A 20,453-nucleotide genomic window follows, 5' to 3' on the forward strand; every position below is an offset into this window, starting at 1 on the left:
TAAAAGGTATCACTTAGAAAAGATGTAATATTAGCAAATTAATTGACAATATCCTATTGTGCGTTTCCTAGAAAAGTCGTGCATTTGTGCTTGCAACAAATTTGTGTGGCGAACGTGATATGCTAAGGTAGAATATCACTTTTTATTCCATCAAACCTATTAATTTCGAAAATAATAATAATAATAGTTGGGTTCCTTCCTTTTCATCAGGTAGCAACCAATATGGCTCCATTTATGGCCACACATCTGTGACAACTGGAAGCCTCTTAGATGACCACCACTGGCATTCTGTAGTGATAGAGCGTCATGGAAGAAACATCAACCTTACACTTGATAGACACATGCAGCATTTTCGGATCAATGGGGAATTTGATTACCTGGACCTGGACTATGAGGTATGCTGCTTCATGTTTTGCAATTAAGCAAAATAAACTAGTGCCATCTGACTGTGTTGACTGAAATATTCCAAAAATTCTCAGTTGATTTGAACTAACCATGATTAATTTAAAAGCTCTTGATGCCAACATTTATGGACCCCTCGTTAACAGAAGTTATTGCTCATTTTCCTCCTAGAGCACTAAATGAAATCTGTCCATTTTGAGATATCAAAGTAATCAGTTCTGCCAATGATATCCAGATAACCTGTGAATCCCCTGAGTACCCAGGTTCATCCAGAGCTTTATTCAGTGTTGTTGAGAAATTTGGCATGCAAAGAGGTCATGGAAGATACTGCCAGAGGATCCTTTATAATGTATCACGGAGATGCTTCCAGAACAGTGTCCCTATGATGATCCCTAGGTATCAGTATAAAAATCTGACCTAGAAAGATCCGGCGGTCCCCCTCAAATCATACCTTCATAATCTGAATTTTTCTGACCTCCCTAGGGACTTTGTTAAAGTTGTTCTATTGAAATGGTTCAATGAGTTAATTACGGTAACCTGTTAAACTTATATTTACTGTGGGAATTGTTATTGATATATTGTTGTTACTGTTATTAATGTATAACGTTCTGTGTATCCCACAGTGTTCCCATGTAAACCTGGGCCATATGGGAGGACGGTATAAAAATCTAATAAAATAAAAGAAATAAGCCCAGAAGTGGCACCATCAGGCAGAATACGGTTGGGAAGCATAGTTATGTACATGCCCACCTGGGACCCCATCCCACCCCCTATAGGCTCATCACTGGTCATTTGAGAAGGTCAACATGTATCAACTGATAAATGGTTAACACATTTTAAAAGATATTTTTTAAATTAATAAAAATTAATTAACTCCCACCCATTCAGGAAACCCTTCCAGGGCCATCAAGAAACCCCAGGGTTTCACAAGACCCTGGTTGAGAAAGCCTGGTCCAAATACTGTTTTTGCACTCGAGGTTTCATGCCGTGCTGCAGGCAAAAGATTTAGTCGTGGCAGATTGCCTCACCTCTTCCTGCACCTACCTGGGAGAGCATTTGGCCTGGTGCACCTCATCCACCCCCGATCTGTGCTCCTGCACGGGAGCTGGGGCAGTGAAGTGCCCAGTGCATAAACGGTCCCACTGAGTAACAGTCTTCTTTATACTCATCCATCCAGGAAATGGAAAGCATCCACAGCAACCTCCATTAGGATATACCTAATGGAAATTAATCCGGGGTCTCATTGCTGGAGTAGAGATTGTCAGTAGGGTTGGGCGCTTCCGCACCCGAAGCAACCGGTCTCTCCCGGCACAGCAAGCAGAGCTCCATGCCTGCGTGTGTGTGCCCGTTGGTGCACTGATGCCCATGCCTCCCCCCCCTCCCACGGTGTGGTGCTCGTTGCGCCGAGAGAGACTGGCTGCTTCAGGCACCGAGGCACCCACCCCTAAGACTGCTGCTTCTTAGGGGGCCAAACAATATGTTTGATGAACACTTCATTGGCAAATATCAGTCCAGAAGCTTGGCAGGGAGAAAGCAGCCTGGTGAGGTCAAAGCTTCCTGTGAAAATCAGATGGCAAGAAGATTATATACCTGCTCTCAGCTGCAGTTTACTGCTCTCCAAGGGATGTTTTTTCCATGGAGAAAATCATGAAACCAAAACTACATTGTTGTTGTTGTTGTTGTTGTTATTATTATTAGTAGTAGTAGTAGTAGTAGTAGTAGTAGTAGTAGTTAGATTTATTACTCACCTCTCCCTGGAGGCTCAAGGCAAATCACATCATATAAAACCCCAGTAAAACCATACAATAAAACCCATAAAAATTAACAGTACACACATATACCGACCATGATAAGACAAGATGCAGTGAAAAAAGAAACACAACCCTTATCTGCACTACCCCTAGATAACCCATTCTAGAAGGGATGGAGACAAAGGGCACTGTTGGTATTTGCTACTGCTGCTGTGGGGGGGGGGCAGATCTTCCTTGTAGCCCAGCCTTAACCAATGACCTGGTGGAAGAACTCCATTTTACAAGCCCTGCAGAATGTCGAAAGCTCCCGCAGGGCCCGCAGCTCCTCCAGGAGCTCATTCCACCAGGTCGGGCCACGACTGAAAAGGCCCTGGCCCTGGTTGAAGCCAGGTGCGCCTCTGTGCGGCCGGGTTGACCAATACATTCATACCCGCAGAATGTAAGGCCCTGCGGGAGGCATAGAGTGACAGGTGGTCCCTCAGATACACTGGGCCCAGACCACCTAAGGCCATAAAGGTCAAGATCCAGAAAATAACCGGCAACCCACGTAGCTGCCTCAGCACAGGCTGGATAGGGGCCCTCCAAAGTGTACCTGTGAGGACCTTAGCAGCTGCATTTTGCACCAATTGAAGCTTCTGGATCAAGCACAAGGGCAAGCCAGCGTAGAGTTATTTACAGAAATCTATTCTGGAGGTGACCGTCGCATGGATCACTGTGGCCATTAGTGTATTTGCGACTGTGCTAATGTGTGTTTTGTCTCACATATTCTGTCTCACATCAGCAGAATATTTCAAAACAATAGGCCAGGTCAAGCATGCATGATGGTAACCTGTTGCAACAGAATTTTGGATTGTGCAAGTGGGGAGACGCTGTTTTTAAATGTTCCACCATGTTCAAAAAGAAATGTAGCAAACCAGTGCACTAGAATGATACTTCAGCATAGCCATGTCCCTGGTGGTGTGATGTCACTTATAGAGAAACCTTGGAAGTGATGTCAGTCCATTCTAAGATATACCAGAAACTCTATGGTTTTACGATAGAGCGTCCAGTGATTCCTAGAGAATTCTAGAGAAGTATGATCTCAATTCCTGGCTCCCCCTGGATGTGATGTCATGGGGTTGCTGACAGTGTCCACAATCTACCTCCTCAGACTCCCACCAGTTGCCTGGCCACACCGTGTGCTAGCAGTTGGGCTCTCGATCTATCTTTGTATGCTCCTAGGCATCAGGCATTAATCCAGGAAAGCATCTGAAGATGATACATTCAACCAATAATTAAAAAATCAATTTCTGCACAAGGATGTAGCACTGTGGGTTCGGTGCTTTATTTATTTTTTTAAATACACTTATAAAATATGATATATATAAAATACCGTTCACTTCACTGTAGAAGAGTTTGCGTTTTCTTTTCCAAGATAACATTTGGCGGCCTGCCCTTCTCTGGAAAGCCAAGTTCCGGCAGCAGGAAGAATTTCAAGGGCTGCATGGAAAGCATCGTCTACAATACCAATAACATCACAGACATGGCCAGGAGAAAGAAGCTGGAGCCTTCTCACGTGGTGAGTGCCTCATTTTGGGATTGTGTATGTGGAAAGAGCCATCTCTCTGCTCTCCCTATTTTTGGTCTGTCTTGCAGGGAACCTCCTTGCAGCCCAGATGGATGCTCTTAAGCCTCACAGATGGCCAGTAGAAACGGCACATGGGTGGGTGGGGTGGGGTGGGGGTTAACAGTATTAGGGGAAAGGGAAACAAACACAAAATACGTTATGTTCATAAAGGAGGGTTACCAGGTCCATCGGAATAGCCAGTGGAGGTGAACTTACCAGGAGCAGAAGAAGAAGAGTTGGTTCTTATATGCTGCTTTTCCCTACCCGAAGGAGGCTCAAAGCGGCTTACAGTCGCCTTCCCATTCCTCTCCCCACAACAGACACCCTGTGGGGTGGGTGAGGCTGAGAGAGCCCTGATATCACTGCTCGGTCAGAACAGCTTTATCAGTGCCGTGGCGAGTCCAAGGTCACCCAGCTGGTTGCATGTGGGGGAGTGCAGAATCGAACCCGGAATGCCAGATTAGAAGTCCGCACTCCTAACCACTACACCAAACTGGCTCTCATCAGGAAGTTAAGAAGCCAGATATAAATGTGACATGCCTACATCACCCCAAAATGATGTAGGCATGTTGAGGACCTCAGGGGTGATGCTCCGGTGTATGAGCAAACATTCCATGTCAAAATTAGCTTTTTACCATAGAGTTTTTGCCCCAAACCCATAGCACCCCATCTTTAACACGTCTGTATCACTTTTTGGGCACACTGAGTTCCAGCCTCATGCCTGTCTTTTTTGGCGGGCCATGATCGTCCTTGCTGCCCAGCCTCAACCATAGACCTGGCGGAAGAGCTCTGTTTTGCAGGCCCTGCGGAATGTTGAAAGCTCCCTCAGGGCCTGCAGCTCCTTCAGGAGCTGTCGGGGCCAGGACAGAAAAGGCCCTGGCCCTGGTCGAGGCTAGGCATGCTTCCCTGGGGCCAGGAATGACCAATAAATTAAAACCCGCAGAGTGCAATGCCCTGTTGGGGGCATAAGGCAACAGTCAGTCCCTCAGATATGCAGGTCTCAGACCGCATATGGCCTTAAAGGTCAGAACCAAAACCTTGAACCGGTTCCGGATGGCTACTGGCAACCAGTGCAACTGCCTCAGCACCGGCTGGATGTGGGGCCTCCACGGTGTTCCTGTGAGGACCCTAGCAGCTGCATTTTGGACCAGCTGCAATTTCTGGATCAAGCCCAAGGGCAGGCCAGCATAGAGCGAGTTACAGAAATCTATTCTGGAGGTGACTGTCTCATGGATCACTGTGCCAGGTGTTCAGAGGACAGATAGGGCGCTAGTAGCCGAGCCTGGCGACGATGGAAAAACGCCTGGCTAGCTACTCATCTGACCTGTGCCTCCAGAGATAATGAGGCATCAATGATCATTCCCAGATCCCTGGCCAGGGGCGCAGTCTGAAGTTGTGTCCCTGCCAGGGTGGGTAAGCGTACTTCCTGGTCTGCCCCCTACCACCCCCTCCCAGCCACAGGACCTTCGTCTTGGAGGGGTTGGTTTTCAGGTGGCTCTGCTCAAGCCATTCAGCAACGGCTTCCAAACATCTGGTGAATGGATCCAGGAGTGAGTCTGGGTGGCCATCCATGAGGAGATAGAGCTGGGTGTCATCAGCATACTGATGGCAACCCAGCCCGTAAAGATGTTAAAAAGCATGGGGGAGATAACCACGCCCTGAGGAACCCCACAAGGGAGCTGATAAGGGCGTGACAACTCATCCCCCACTGCCAACATCTGCATCCAGTTATGGAGAAAGGAGTGTATCCAATGCAAGGCTATGCCCCGTATCCCCGTCCTGGTGAGGTGGTGAGCCAGCAGTTCATGGTCAACCACATCAAACGCAGCTGACAGATCTAATAGAAGTAGCAAAGCTGACCCGCCTAGATCCAACTGGTGATGGAGATCATCCAACAAGGCGACCAGCACCCTCTCCACCCCGTGGCCAGGACAAAAGCCAGACTAATTTGGATCTGTCTATGCCTGTGGACTTCCTCTGGATATGAATTCCACAGTTCAGTCCCTGGTAGTATCAAGAAGTATTTGGACTTCCTCTGGATATCAGGGCTCTCTCAACCTCATCCACCTCACAGGGTGTCTGTTGTGGGGAGAGGAAAGGGAAGGCAACTTTAAGCCGCTTTGAGCCTCCTTCGGGTAGAGAAAAGCAACATATAAGAACCAACTCTTCTTCGTCTTCTATTTCCTTTCCGTCATCTGTAGCTTTGATCACCAACCCTCCCAGTCTCTGATTCCGTCCCCTCCGTCTCTTTCGGCTCTCCTCTACTTTCTACAGGGTTAATTCATGGCGCTGCAGCTCTGGCCTGTAGTGTCTGAACAAAGTTGCCAGGCAACCTCAGTGGTAGGCCTCAACCTCACCCAACAGGTATTATGACCTCAAGCATCAGCTTGGCTGCCTCCCGGTCCCTTTTCATAGGTCAAGGAGCCTCGCACTGGCAACCCCTGTTCCCCACTGGGCTGCGAGAGGCCCATGAAGGTCCTCTTTGAGGCTGGTGGCATTTTATTTTCTTCTTGTTTAAGACTGCAGCAGGTCTTCTGCGCATGGTGTTCGTAATGCATGAACGATGCAGCAAGCAGCTATCAGGAGCTGGGGTAATGTGAGGGCTTGCTTGATTTTCAATGCGATGGAAGGCAGTAGAAATTGCTTTCCCTTGTTTCAGGCTGAGTTACTTCTATTGCCTTACCTCTAGGAAAACAAGATCAATTTTGTTCTAATTAAATCAGCAAAGATTTCCATTTCTCCCTCCCTCCCTCTCTCCCTCCCTCTCTCTCTCTCTCACTGCCCCATGGGATTGCTTTCGTGTTATTTTTAAAAGGAGGCTACAGTGACTTGCGTTATTTTAGAAATCTAGAAAGAGAACTGCGTTATACCTGGTTGTAAACCTGATCTTTGGAATTATTATGAACACATAGAATGGTAATACAAAATAATGTCTGGTTCTTGTATATTTCTAGTTTCCTGAAATAAATAGTCCATCATGTTAAGCCTAGGGAAGGACTGGATCTTAAGCTACCATCCCACTGTGCCTGCTGGTGTCAGGTCACCTCTGTGGCTCTCTTCCATGATTCTTTCAAGGTATGCTTGACCAAAGTCCCAAGAGCCTCTGCAGACAATGCTCCTATGCCCCACCCCCCCTGCACACACACCACTGTATGTTCCCATGCTTGGAGCCAGATGGCCTCCTAGCCCCAGGATGTAAAATCTATTTTTTATGCTTAGAGGTGCTAGTTCTGATCTGCATTATTCTTTGAAGACCCGTTCTGTGAGAATTGAATATTTTATTGCTGGAGATGGTGGTGATGGGGATTTCTCTCTATTCTGTTCTTTGAAATTTGAAACCTTTTAATCTAGCCTTTCTCAATTTTTTTACCATTGAGAATAAGAAGAAGAAGAGTTGGTTCTTATATGCCACTTTTCCCTATCCGAAGGAGGCTCAAAGCGGATTACAACCACCTTCCCTTTCCTCTCCCCATAACAGACACCCTGTGAGGTGGGTGAGGCTGAGAGAGCCCTGATATCACTGCTCGGTCAGAACAGCTTGATCAGTGCCGTGGCGAGCCCAAGGTCACCCAGCTGGATGCATGTGGGGGAGCGCAGAATTGAACCTGGCATGCCAGATTAGAAGTCCACACTCCTAACCACTACGCCAACCCCTAAAATATTCTTCAGGCTTTGAAAAACCACAGAAGTGGTGTGGTCATGCAGAATATGGTTGGGAAGTACAGCTGTGTACATGCCCACTCTTCCCACCCCCTCCAGGGCCATCATTGGCTATTCTGGAAGAGAGTGGGTCGACATGACAATATACGGTCATATCACCCACTAAATGTTTAATGAAATATCAGCTCCCCAGGTCAAAAAGGCTGCTTTGGAAGGTGGACACTGAGAGCAGGCTTTTTCAGCCAGGGTTTTGTGAAGCCCAGGGAGAGTTTCCCAAATGAGTGGGAATTAATGTTTAATATGTTTTTTTTAAGTTGTTAAATGTTTATCAGGTGATATGACCATATATGATCATGTCATCCCCTCCCCCTCCCAGAATGGCCAGTGGTGTTCCTGGAGGGGGTAGGAAGGGGAGGGGCCTGGGGTGGGTTTGATCACAGCTCTGCTTCCCACCCATAATCTGCAGGATCGTACCACTTCTGGGGTTTCTCAAAGCCTAAGGAATGTTTCAGGGAGTTCTCAAGGGTAAAAATGTTGAGAAAGGGTAAAAATGTTGGACAGTTCCACGGGCCCTGAACATCGGTTTTTACTGCAGGGCTACAGTTGAAGCCATAAACAATTCTGACTTCACTGCTGCATCTCATTGGAGGAAGTGGCTTCTGCATGAATCGATTTTTTAATGAGATGAGCAAAGGATGCCTTCTGATTTTAAGATTGTATTTATATATTATATATATTTATGTTGTATTATTTTATGGTTTATTATCTAGAATCATAGAATCACAGAATCATAGAGTGGGAAGGGGCCACACAGGCCATCTAGTCCAACCCCCTGCTCAACGCAGGATCAGCCCAAAGCAAAGAAAGGAAGAGAGTGATTAAGATAGTGAGAGCTTGGCATTGGGAAGAGGAAGGGAAGGGGTTGTTTAGTCTGTAAGGGCATGAGGTTGAATATGTGCTTTTTGTGTGGGGCTGTGGTGGCGTGGTGCCAAATGAAGTTCTGGGTGTGGAGAGATGGGTGTCAAGAACCTGTGGTGTGGAATGTTCATTGAGTGTGGGACAGGACTGACCTTTGGGAATTGTGGCATAGTGGTTACAGATGAGCTTTCAAGGGACATGTCTTCAGATATGTGAAGGGACAATAAGACTGGAGACTCTTCTTAGGGGGAGATTACATGGCAACCAATTCCTCCCATTTCTGTGGTCCTATTCAGTCTGTCTCCATTTTGTTACTGTTGATATAAAGTTATGTGCCCACATGCTTCTTTTCCTTTTAGAAGATGGATTATTGTACACTGCTGCTTACTACCAAAAGGTTCACAGAGTCAGCATTTCTGTCCGATACCTTTCTAGCCTTTGCTTAAAGACTTCCAAAGAAGGAGAACCCATCGGCTCCCGAGGAGGCCTGTTCCACTGAGGAACTGCTCTAACTGCCAGGACTTCTTCCCAGAAATATTTGCCAGTTAAAAGCTACAAGAATCTTTTCCCTCTTCTTTTTACACAGGGGAACTTAAGCTTTTCCTGCGTGGAGCCCCATACCGTGCCTGTCTTTTTCAACGCCACCAGTTATCTGGAAGTGCCCGGCCGCCCGAATCAGGACGTATTTTCAATCAGCTTTCAGTTCCGGACGTGGAATCCTAATGGGCGTCTGCTGTTCAGCAACTTCGCCGAAGGCCTGGGCAACGTGGAGCTCGACCTGATTGAGGGCAAAGTCAGTGTCCACCTCAACGTCACTGGGGGGAAGAAGAATCAAATCGATATCTTCTCAGGTAAGCCATTGGCCATATTTCTTTCTTTCAAGTCTGCTCGCCGTCCTTCTAGCCCTGTGGCCTGTGTCTCTGCCTGGTCTTCCCTTTGAAAAATAATACTTGACTGCCCTGCGTTAGAACAAGTAGTTGCTTTGAGTATGGCAGGAGGGCTGCAAACTATTTCTTAATCCTTAATTTTACAGTGGCGTTAAGGAAACCACTGAGTATATTCAGCCAGGATATATTGTTAGTTGATAGTGCCGGGCCTAATTTGCCTAAATAAAGCAAACGTCATCTGAAACTTTGGGGAGCAAAAAAATGAAGGGAGGGGGCAGTAGATTGGTGAGAGAACATTTGTTTGCAATGCCTCTTTAGCCTCTTTAGCAGGTCAAAAGTTGACAGGGCTTTGGCTCTATCCTTAGATTTTTGTTGCTGTTGTTGTTCCTTCAGAAGTAAGTTCAGTTGAGTTAATACTTGCAGTTTTTCAAATTATCTTACTTGAGGGAAGAAGATCTTCAGACTGAAGTGTATGAATATGTGGAGCAGGGTCTTTTCAGCTGCAGCACCTTGACTGTGGAATTTTCTCTCTTGGTTGAGCTTTGACGCACAAGGTGCAAATGTTAGCATCTTGGTAAGAGTAGGTTTTGTGGGATCTTTTTGAACACTAGAATTGGTTTTTATTGTCTGCCCTCCACTGGTTTTATTGCCCTCTTCTGGTTTCAGTGACTCTGCCTGTAGGTTTTCATTGATCCCTGCTGGCTATCAATCAATTAATTTACAATGTTTGTAGTAGCATTACCCCTTCACCTTTTCAGACTCAGCTGAATTTATTGGACTGAATCTGAAAAATGTTGAGTGTGTGTGTGGGGGGGGGGGGTTGTGTGCATATCCCTCCCTTCCCAGGCAGCAAAGACCATCTCTGCTGCCTGAGAAGGGGGGAAAGAGAGTGCCCACCAAACTCCTGATACTGGCAGGCAGGCTGCTCCCTTTAGATCCCTCCCCAGTTTTGGGAGGGATTTAAAGGGAGCCGTCAGGATGTCTGTCATTATCAGCTGATTAGTACACACTCAGGAGCCTCTTGTGGCGCAGAGTGGTAAGGCAGCAGACATGCAGTCTGAGAGCTCTGCCCATGAGGCTGGGGGTTCAATCCCAGCAGCCGGCTCAAGGTTGACTCAGCCTTCCATCCTTCCGAGGTCGGTAAAATTAGTACCCAGCTTGCTGGGGGGTAAACGGTAATGACTGGGGAAGGCACTGGCAAACCACCCCGTCTTGAGTCTGCCATGAAAACGCTAGAGGGCGTCACCCTAAGAGTCAGTTCTGACTCGGTGCTTGCACAGGGGATACCTTTACCTTTAGTACACACTCTTCCCTCCCCCACCCACCTTCTCAGGTCCTGCCCAGGAAATCCGGAGGGGGAAATGCATTTAAGTGGGCCAAATTCTGGCCAAATCATTGAATTGCTTATCCGAGCCAAACCACCCATCCCTACTACTCAGTAACACAGATGTTTTCAAAATAAACAAAGCAGGAATGGGTTTATCTCCTAAAGCAGGGGTAGTCAACCTGTGGTCCTCCAGATGTTCATGGGCTACAATTCCTATGAGCCCCTGCCAGCGTTTGCTGGCAGGGGCTCATGGGAATTGTAGTCCATGAACATCTGGAGGAGCACAGGTTGACTACCCCTGTCCTAAAGAATCCCTTTGTTGCATATTCTTCCTAACTTTTCCATCTATCATTGTTTGTAAAATAAGGATGGAAAAGCTGAAAACCATGTTAAGCAAACATCCCTTCCATCAAGGCCACGGCAGGGGAAGTGAATTTTAGCATTGCTTCCGGGTTGCTTCAGCCATGGCTCTGTGTCGTGTCTAGAAGGTTGATGGGCAGACATACAGCGGACAGTCGGACAGGGTGTCAATAATTCTGAACTGAGGCCGTTGGGGAAAGAAGGTCTAAGTATGAAAAACAAAACTCTTCCTATTGAAATAAAAAAGAGTGTTCTTTTTGTCAGGAAAAAGTAACAAGTTCACTCAAGATTTAAAAATTTTAAAATCACAACTTGTTCAAAATGGGAGGGTTTAAGTGACTTTGGCTTACTGGCAGAACATCTGCTTGGCATACAGCAGGTCCCAGGTTCAATCCCCAGCATCTCTAGTTAAAAGGACCAGGTAGCAGGTGACATGAAAGACCTCGGTCTGAGACTCTGAAGAGTCACTGCTGGTCTGAATAGACGATACTGATTTTGATGGACCAAGAGTCTGATTTAGTATAGGTCAGCTTTATGTGTCCATGTGAAGACTCAACCGGCCAAAGGGCAACTTTTGAAAGTAATACTTTTTTTTTGGGGGGGGGGGCACATAGAAGCTAAGGTCTCCACCTTGACTTCAGCCTGGTAGAATCTGTTGCCAGTCAAAATCCAGATGCTGACAGAACTACTTAAATTCTACAGTGCCTGTATCATGCTACTGTTCCACCAAGCTTATAGTTAAGGGCACACCAAGCAAATAAGTACAGATGGGCCTCCTTCCCTCCTCCCCCCTCAGAACTTCTTTTTTTGGAACATTCCACCACTGAATAGTTGGCCAGTGATATGATAGCCAGGACATATTGTTGAGCAGCGGGAAAGTGGAACATTATGAGTTATTATTGTTTTACTGTCCTTTAACCAGAATGTTAACATGTTGTAAACAGCCCTGAGCCCACATGCAGAGAGTGCTAATCTATAAATTTAATAGCTCAATAAACAACTAGCATATAGTTAGGCTTGCTTAGGCTCGGGATCACGTAGAGCAGGGGTAGTCAACCTGTGGTCCTCCAGATGTCCATGGACTACAGTTCCCATGAGCCCCTGCCAGCAAACGCTGGCAGGGGCTCATGGGAATTATAGCCCATGGACATCTGGAGGACCATAGGTTGACTACCCCTGACGTAGAGGATATCCAAGCACCTATGGGCTCTTCCCATTGTATCAAATTTTTCCATGGTAGCATATCAGCATGCATCTGTGGCAGGATACTACTCTTCATGGCCCTGACCTGGATAGCCCAGGTAAGGCTGATCCCATCCCGACTGGAAGTCAAGTGGGGCTGACCTTAGCTAGTTTTTGATGGGAGACCTCCATGAATTTGGATGGAGTTCAAGGTCATGAGGAGGAGGCAGGCAATGGCAAACCACCTTTGAACATCCATTGGCTGGCTGCCTGACAATCCGCAAATCTCCTGGCTACACATGTTATGCAAATTTTAAAAAAATGCTCTTCATAGATCAAATTCAGAACAACCTGGATTGGGTTTGCAGTCCGTCGTTCAGGTCCAGTGATGCTTTGATTTGTAGACTGAACCACTCATTGATTAGAGAAAGCATCGGTACAAAATCTAGACCCCCCCCTCCCCAGTAACTCATCCTTTCAAACACTTTTGGCATTTTTTTTACTCTTAAATTGTCTTGCTTTGTCAAGGCTTACAAAAAGTTTCACTCATAATTTGCATGGCATTTTGAATTCTATTTGCTCTTTGATTATTACCTTTGCGAGATTTGGAGCGTATAGCCTACGGATATTAATTTTGTTCCCCTTGTGGCCCAGCAGTTCTGTAGAAGAATATTGCATTTTTTTTTCTTTTAGTAAAATTAATCCCCGCAAATTAGATTCCCCATATTTTAAATGCAATCCTGAACAGAGACCAGAGATGGTGTAAATGTAGAATTGAATTATTAGCATCTTTGAGTTTGCTCGTCAGTAATACAAGGGTGCTTGCGTCATCAAATGACTGTTTTCATTTTTGCCAGTTCTCCCCTCCCACAGGGGCTTGACTTACTCCCATCTCGACAGTCTGTTGACTTTCACGAACAAAATTGGGGGAAGGCTTGGAGAGGAGCAATGGAAATAGGAAAGTCCATCTCCAGGAGGCCTACCCCACCCCCAGATCTCATTGGATACAATACACCAAATTTTCAGCCTACAAACTCATTTCATAAAGTTCAAACTCCACCATCTTGGTTCATTTTGTTTGTCCATTTCGATCAGTTTTGGCTTTCTGTTAAAAAGGCTTAACATGCTGAATAAGAAAGGCAGCACAATCATGGGTTTAAAAGTGCAAGGACAATGAGTCAGCACCAGAAGTAAACATTTGAGTGACTAGTTACCGATTAGTCAGGTTTTGGTTTTTACATGGATATAAATCCACACGAGTGTTTCAAGCATGGTTGGAATTAACAGACCTGAACCCAGGGAGCCATTGTTGGCTGTCTTTGGACACTTCTGTAACTTACATGGTCATACATGATTTTTGCAATAGAGCAAATAGCCATGGGGATGGTGGGGGAGGGGGAAGGCTGAAGCTCCATCTTCATCCCCACCATAGTCACCGTCAGAATTGAGCATGTGCATTTGGGAGACACAGAATTTCTTTCATAGTCTCATGTAGTCTTTGGGCTATTCTGACTTCTCTTTTTACTTGCTGGCAAATTCCTGTTTCGTTGGGGTCCCTCCCTCCATCCCAGACACTTGTATTTTGCACCCTCTAGTGTTCTGTTGGGCATCATACAGGTTTATTTCCAGCATATTTAAAATGCAGGTTTTTATGCCAGATGCTACCAGACCGTTTATGCACTGGAGGTTTCATGCCGGGCTGCAAGCTGGAATTTTAGTCATGGCAGGTTGACCCACCTCTTCCTGCACCCACATGGGGGAGCTTTTGGCCTGGTGTACCTCATCTGCCCCTGGTTTGTGCTCCTGCACAGGAGCTGGGGCAGTGAAGTTCCCAGTGCATAAATGGTCCCAGTGAGTACAATGAAAATTCAGAGAAGCCCTTTGTGGGGCGTTGGCGTCTCATGAACTAGCTCCTGTTCCTCTCCATATGCGCACCCCTTGCAGGTCTGGGTTTTGTGCCACTGGAATATCCCTGACCCATTTCACTTGCATGTGTTAGTGCCTAAGGTAGGGTGCTCCTGGATCCATTTCCATATCTCAACTATTCCCTGTAGCTGATTTCTTCTGCCTGAAGCTTATTTCTCCCTCACCCAATGGTCTTATCTTTACAAACTCGTCTCAAATCCAGGTCAGTGCTCGTGGCCATCATGCTGTCAAATGCCAACTTTTTTCAACTTGGGATGTGAAAGTTTTTGGGTCATATTTACCTACTGCAGATAAATCTCCTTGTTGCCCATGGGATCTTCCCACCCCTCCGTATCTCACTGCTCCATTTGCAGCTGTCAAGAGTTGCCTTTCATTTGTATTTGATACTGCAGACTTCAGATACTTACCAGAAATCTCTCTGTGCAGCCCCATTCAGACAAAACAAAGGGGAAGTTTGCTATGCTTTTGCAGGGATACCATACTTAATTGGAGGGGTACATTCAAGGTGGAGATTACATGGAAGAAAACTGCCATTTGTGAAATCTTCAGCTATCCAAAACATAAATATTGCAACTTTGGTGATTCTTCAGTACTGTCAAAATGAGTTGGACTCCTCCTCCCACCCCACTTCCTGTTTTCATTTGAAGGGTACTGGGCCGGGAGCTCCCTCCCCCTTAGAAAGACCCAGCAGTAGCAGAAGACAAGTCTCAAGAAACTCACACCCTGGGGTCTCAAGTGAATAATGCACAGGTTGCATTCTGAAAATGGAGCCCATTGCTACAGCTGAGACACGACTATTGAGTAGGCAGAGAAACATGCATACGGGATCCTTTTTGGGTCAGTATGCCTAGCCCCTCTGAACTGTAAAGGGTCCTTTAGCTGCTTGGCATTTCCCCTTGACATTCATCCAGTCGAAAGTCAAGTTTTATAACAATTCTTCTGCAAAAGAGCATCACCTTTTTGGCTAACCCTGTGCTTGCTTTCCGTGCCTTCATAACGACAGGAGCCCAAATAGTCCCAGGGAGAAAAACAAAGCTTCATATGCCAATATTTCAATCTTCAAAAAGCCAAAGGTTCTTTTATTCCCCCCGCACACACACACCCAAAAAAGATCTTTGTGCACAACTCACTATATTTTTTTCAGAGGCTGGCTGAAGTGGCATTAGAGATTCATGGAGGGGAAACCAAATACATTCGCTGTTTGGGGTTTCCAAAGCAGCTCCTGCACATGGCTGACCTTGGTCTTGGGGACATTTGCTCGTTAGCTCTATATATTTGGTGCAGCAGCTAAATCGCCTTCCTTTGGAAACTGTCTCTTCTTTTTTTTTTAAGATGCAATCTCTCTTCACATCAGAATCTTCCATAGAAACTAGGGTGACAGTAGGTATAAATCGGATATATTTTACTTTACACGTTTTTAATGGACGATGCCGAAGTTTGAAGCTTCGTTCTGATAAATGCTAAAGAAGGTACATCTCCCCCCCACACACACACACACACCCAATGCTACAATGACTAATCACATTCTCATGGTGAAATGTTCTGATTGACAGTTCGAAGACTGTTTTCCCACTAACCCAGGGGTAGTCAAACTGCGGCCCTCCAGATGTCCATGGACTACAATTCCCATGAGCCCCTGCCAGCGTTTGCTGGCAGGGGCTCATGGGAATTGTAGTCCATGGACATCTGGAGGGCCGCAGTTTGACTACCCCTGCATTAACCTCTTAATGCTGCTTTAACTTCTCTTTAGGTGCATGCAAAGTAGCTGGCCTAAGTGCTGAAAGATTGCCGGTTTGAGTTTTTAATTCAGCCTTTCTCAACTGTTTCACTGTTCACAACCCCCTTGAAACAATTTCCAGGCTTTGGGAAAGCCCAGAAGTGGTACAATTGTGCAGAATATGGTTGGGAAGCATAGCAGGGTACAGACCCGCCCAAGCAAGCAAAAGTTTTGGAAAGCAGTGCAAAGCAGGTATGTTGGCTTCATTAAACCATGGGTTTCTTGTTGGTCTGGCTTACACTGTTTTATTACAAGAGGAGGAGTTGGTTTGTATACCCCACTTTTTACTGCCTGAAGGGACTCAAAGTGGCTTACAATGACCTTCCCTTTCTCTCCCTGCAACAGATACCATGTGAGGTAGGTGAGGCTGAGAGAGCTTTAAGAGAACTGTGACTAGTCAAGGACATCCAGCAGGCCTCCTGTCTCAAAGCAGCTTATAATCTCCTTCCCTACCTTTCCCTACAACAGGCATCCTTGAAGTAGGTGGGGCTGAGAGAGTTCAGACAGAACTGCTCTGTGAGAACAGCTCTGAGACAACCATGACTAGTCCAGGGTCACCCAACTGGCTGCATGTTTGTTTTTTTTTAATGCTGAATTCTGATTTGTACAGACCTTCTAAAAAAAAAAAAAAGCTCTGTGGATACCTTGAGTCAGAACATCCACTTCCCCTGGTACAAGATTCCAACTGGCATTAAAGGCTCTTTAATGGTTTTGGAAATCCGTTTTAAATGACAAACAGAACTGCATTTTCTGCAATTCAGTGGAAATGTTGCTTTTTTATGTTAATCACCCTTTAGTTAGCGGGATCTTTTTGCTCTACTTAATATGCACAGTGGCAAGTGGGGGGGGGGACTGTTTGCAGTCCTCCACGAAGGTGCAATTTTACTTGCAGTTACGTTAAATGTGTGTCTTGTTATGCAAAATTGTTCCTTATTAACATTAATCTGCTTTTTCAGGAAAATGCATTCTTTTAAATGGGGGAGGATTAGGTGCCTGTTGATCTTAGAACATGAGCACTTACAAAACCAGGCAGCGGTGCTGTAGTCCAAAGGAGCTGTTTTGCTTTATCTTTACTACCAGTTGTTGTTTTCCAGCGGAACTCTGTAAGATTTCATGTCGCCTCCGTACATGTTCCGCATTGCTAACTGTCAACGGCGGCATATTTGGATAAAAGTCAATCAACTCCAGTTTTGTGAAAACTTACTGTTTTGCTCAGACCTGGTTGTTGTTCTTTTGGGAGTGCTGAATATAAAGCCAGTTTGGGAGCCAATATGCAAATCGCATGTGCTATAAGTATGTTTAATATTTCTCATGAAAGCTGTATGTCTCTCTGTGCCAAACAAGAGAGAAGGTGAGAAGATGAATTGTTGTTGTTGTTATATTTAATTTTTAGCCCACCCTTCCAGTGCTGTTCAGGGCGGGTAACAACAGTTGTAAAATACTACATACAAAAAATAAGTTTAAACCATTGTTAATCTACATGCCCCCACTTATATTCCAGATGGGTGGGAGAGGGGTGGCCTCAGGAGTTGATGTTACCATTTCCCAGTGGTAAGGCCAACAATTATTTGTGGTTGTTATTTTGGGCCCTGAGCATAAGCCTGGTGGAACAGCATTGTCTTACAGACCCTGTGACACGGATTAATATGAAGAAGAAGGAGGAAGATGAGGAGGAGGAGTTGTTGTTGTTGTTGTTGTTGTTGTTGTTGATGTTGTTGTTGGATTTGTGGGAACATTCTGAAATGTTCCCACAAATCTGCTCCCATGCTCCTCTGTCCCTCTGGAACAGGATCTCCAGTGGTATTTTGATCTGCCAATGGAGAGGACAGACAGGGAAACCATATGCTGTGGGCTGGAATCCTTCCCTCCATGGGGGAAAAAAAGCCCAAATATTTCTGGTGGATCTGAGCCAGTCTCTCCAAAAACTGGTAGCATTTACAGTTTTATCTCTGGAAGCAAAACAAAAACAAAAAAGGCACATATAAAATAACTTCTTCTTCTAAAGAATCATTAACATGTTGTCATGTTCACCACTGGCTCATGCCATGGTTGCCTTGACCAAAGTCCCAGGATCCTCAGGGCAACCTGAGGGCTTCCTCCCTTGAGTCCCCCTCCCCGTTTCTCTGGCCCCTCAGGCTGTCTAACCTCCAATCATGCTCCAAATGTTACGGCTGTCCTTTCCTGCCTCTATGGGTCAACCTATAAATGCATACTTTGATGATGTTTGTCTCACCAATGAAAGATGCTTTCTGTGGGCAGCAAAAAGATGTTGGATGTTTTTCTGTGGGGTTCCCAATGTCAGGTTGAGAAATGCTTGGAGAATTGGGCATGGAACCTGGAAAAGGCAGGGCTTGGTGACTAGAGGGATGTCAGCGGTGCATAATGCCAAATGCCTACCCTCTAAAGCAGCCACTTTCTCCAAGGGAGCTGAACTCTGCCATCTGGAGTCCAGTTCTGGGATTCCTCCAGCCTCCATCAAGAGGTCAGCAACCCTCATTTCCTCCTTCCAATGAAAGCGCATTTTCTATCTTCTTGGGGTTTCGGGGTTATTTTCTGCCATGTCATAGCGACCACTTTGTTATCACATTAGCTGGTTCCCGGTTGCAGTGAAATCTGAGCCCGATGCCCCATCAGAGTGGGGCTATTTGTGCATTGTTATTAACTTGCCTCCTTTCCCTCTTATTTCCTTGATTTCTCATTCCAGCTGGCTGTGACAAGCAGCCGGAATTCACAGCAGGGGCCCTTTGTTCACCTGGAGCTGGTGGCCGGCACTGTTCTGTGGCCAAAGAGACTCCTAGTTTAATTGTTTCAGCCTCCCTCCCCAGCGATCAGTTCACTGCCAGATCGGCAAGCAGTGCTGCAATGTGAAGGCCTGTGAATTTATCACACACATTTTTACTAGCGTTGAGTTCTGCCAGCCTAGCCCAGCTATCTTCCTGACCAGATTTCCTAAGCCTTATATTTGTTTTGCTATCGGTCTTACCTGATGGAATTAGTCATCTCCTGAAATACGAACAGCCATTGATCTCTTGTCACATACGGCTATCCCCTGGACTCTCTGTGGATGATTGGGCACAGAATATATACTTTTATCATGTCTATGTATTTGTTTTTATTATTTCTGACTTGGCTGCCTAGTTAGAATATCCCCCTTCCTTTTGTTGCTGTTGTTATTGTTGCTCCAATGATATTTGCCTCCTCTTGGTTTACAGCCATTGGACTTTTCACAAGGTTAAGGGTTGGGGGAAGAAATGCTGGTCAAGTGTCTTTGACATTTAGAATATAGAAGACGCCATACTGGATCAGACAAAGATCCATCCAGTCCCCCACTGTGTTTCTGCCATTTTATTCATTTAATGTATGGCATGTCTAATGCAGCAGTCTGGCAGCCAGGCAAGGGATGTTAGCAAGTGGCTTGATCTCCAGGGCCACCCTGCCTCTAAGGGTGACAATACCCAGTGTGATTACTTTTTAATGGACTGTTTCTTTCAGTCATTTGTTGTGTTTCATTCACTCTCCCTTGCGGCCTTGCAAGGATGATTGACAAGCCAAGAAAGGGGATCTAGAGTTTGTCTCGGTGATAGTTATTTCCATAGAAACTCTCGACCATTTCTTTTCTCTTTTCTTTTTTTCTATGCAATTTATTTGGCTTTAAGAAGAACATTTCTGGGACCTCATCTGAATAAGAAGCCTGCACGCTCTTCTAGCTGTCATTTAATGACTCTGTTAGTGGCCCTGGGTTTTAATATAACATTAGGCGTATGCAAATATATAGCTGCTGCAATTAAACATTGTTTGTTTTTAATGAATATTCAACGGCAATAACTTCTTGTTATCTTGCTGTCTTTTTCTGTCTGAACAGCCTGTTGGCTTTAAGACCCAGATGGGGACAGACAATTTGTTGAATTGGTCAGTCTGAAAAACTTAGTAGCTGTGTGTGCTGCCTCTCTGGATGGATAGATAGATAGATAGATAGATAGATAGATAGGTAGGTAGGTAGGTAGGTAGGTAGGTAGGTAGATAGAATAGAATAGAATAGAATAGAATAGAATAGAATAGAATAGAATAGAATAGAATAGAATAGAATAGAATAGAATGCATGCACACACATTTTGAAACATGGTTTCTTAAAATACTATCCTGAGGGCCACACTGAAAATGTCAATGAGGATCTGTGATCAGATTTCCCCATGTGGTCTCTGTTCTGTTGCCCTCTGATAAGGAATGCCAGTCTCCAGGTGGGATCTGGGAATCTCCCAGAATCATAGTTCATCTTCAGACTGCAGAGAAAATGGATGCTTCAGATGGTGGACTCTGTGGCATTGGACCCCACTGTGGTCTTCTCTGGACTCTTCCCCCCAAAATCTCTCAGCGTTTCCCAACCTGGAGAGAGTAACCCTCACCACCATCCACAATCGGTGACTGGGAGGACCTGGCAACTACATCTGATCCTGGAGAGAAAAAGAGCCCAGAACCGCTTTGCTTTCTAAGGTAGACGGCAGCTTTGAGAAAAGTCTTTGTTCACTTGCTTTATGCCACTCGTCTACAACAATTAGCAGATGCATCCTCAAGTGACGCAGCCTGAGTACAAAGGAGACAGTAGTGACCCTTATGCTGAGCACTGGCATGTCCGCCCACTGGTGGGGTAGGGTGGCTG

The 20,453-nt window shown here is 45.6% G+C and overlaps 1 protein-coding gene across 2 annotated transcripts in view; it reads left to right on the plus strand.

Moving 5' to 3' along the window:
• Positions 1 to 20,453, plus strand: part of CNTNAP2 (contactin associated protein 2) — a 1,139,689-nt gene that overhangs the window by 551,642 nt on the left and 567,594 nt on the right. For both annotated transcript variants that reach the window (XM_077304685.1, XM_077304684.1), the window contains exons 6-8: positions 211 to 395; positions 3,568 to 3,711; positions 8,924 to 9,188. In XM_077304685.1, the coding sequence (XP_077160800.1) occupies positions 211 to 395; positions 3,568 to 3,711; positions 8,924 to 9,188 (594 nt within the window). The remainder of the gene's footprint in view (positions 1 to 210; positions 396 to 3,567; positions 3,712 to 8,923; positions 9,189 to 20,453) is intronic.

Source organism: Paroedura picta, chromosome 11 (genome assembly GCF_049243985.1).
Source record: "Paroedura picta isolate Pp20150507F chromosome 11, Ppicta_v3.0, whole genome shotgun sequence".
Taxonomy (NCBI): domain Eukaryota; kingdom Metazoa; phylum Chordata; class Lepidosauria; order Squamata; family Gekkonidae; genus Paroedura; species Paroedura picta.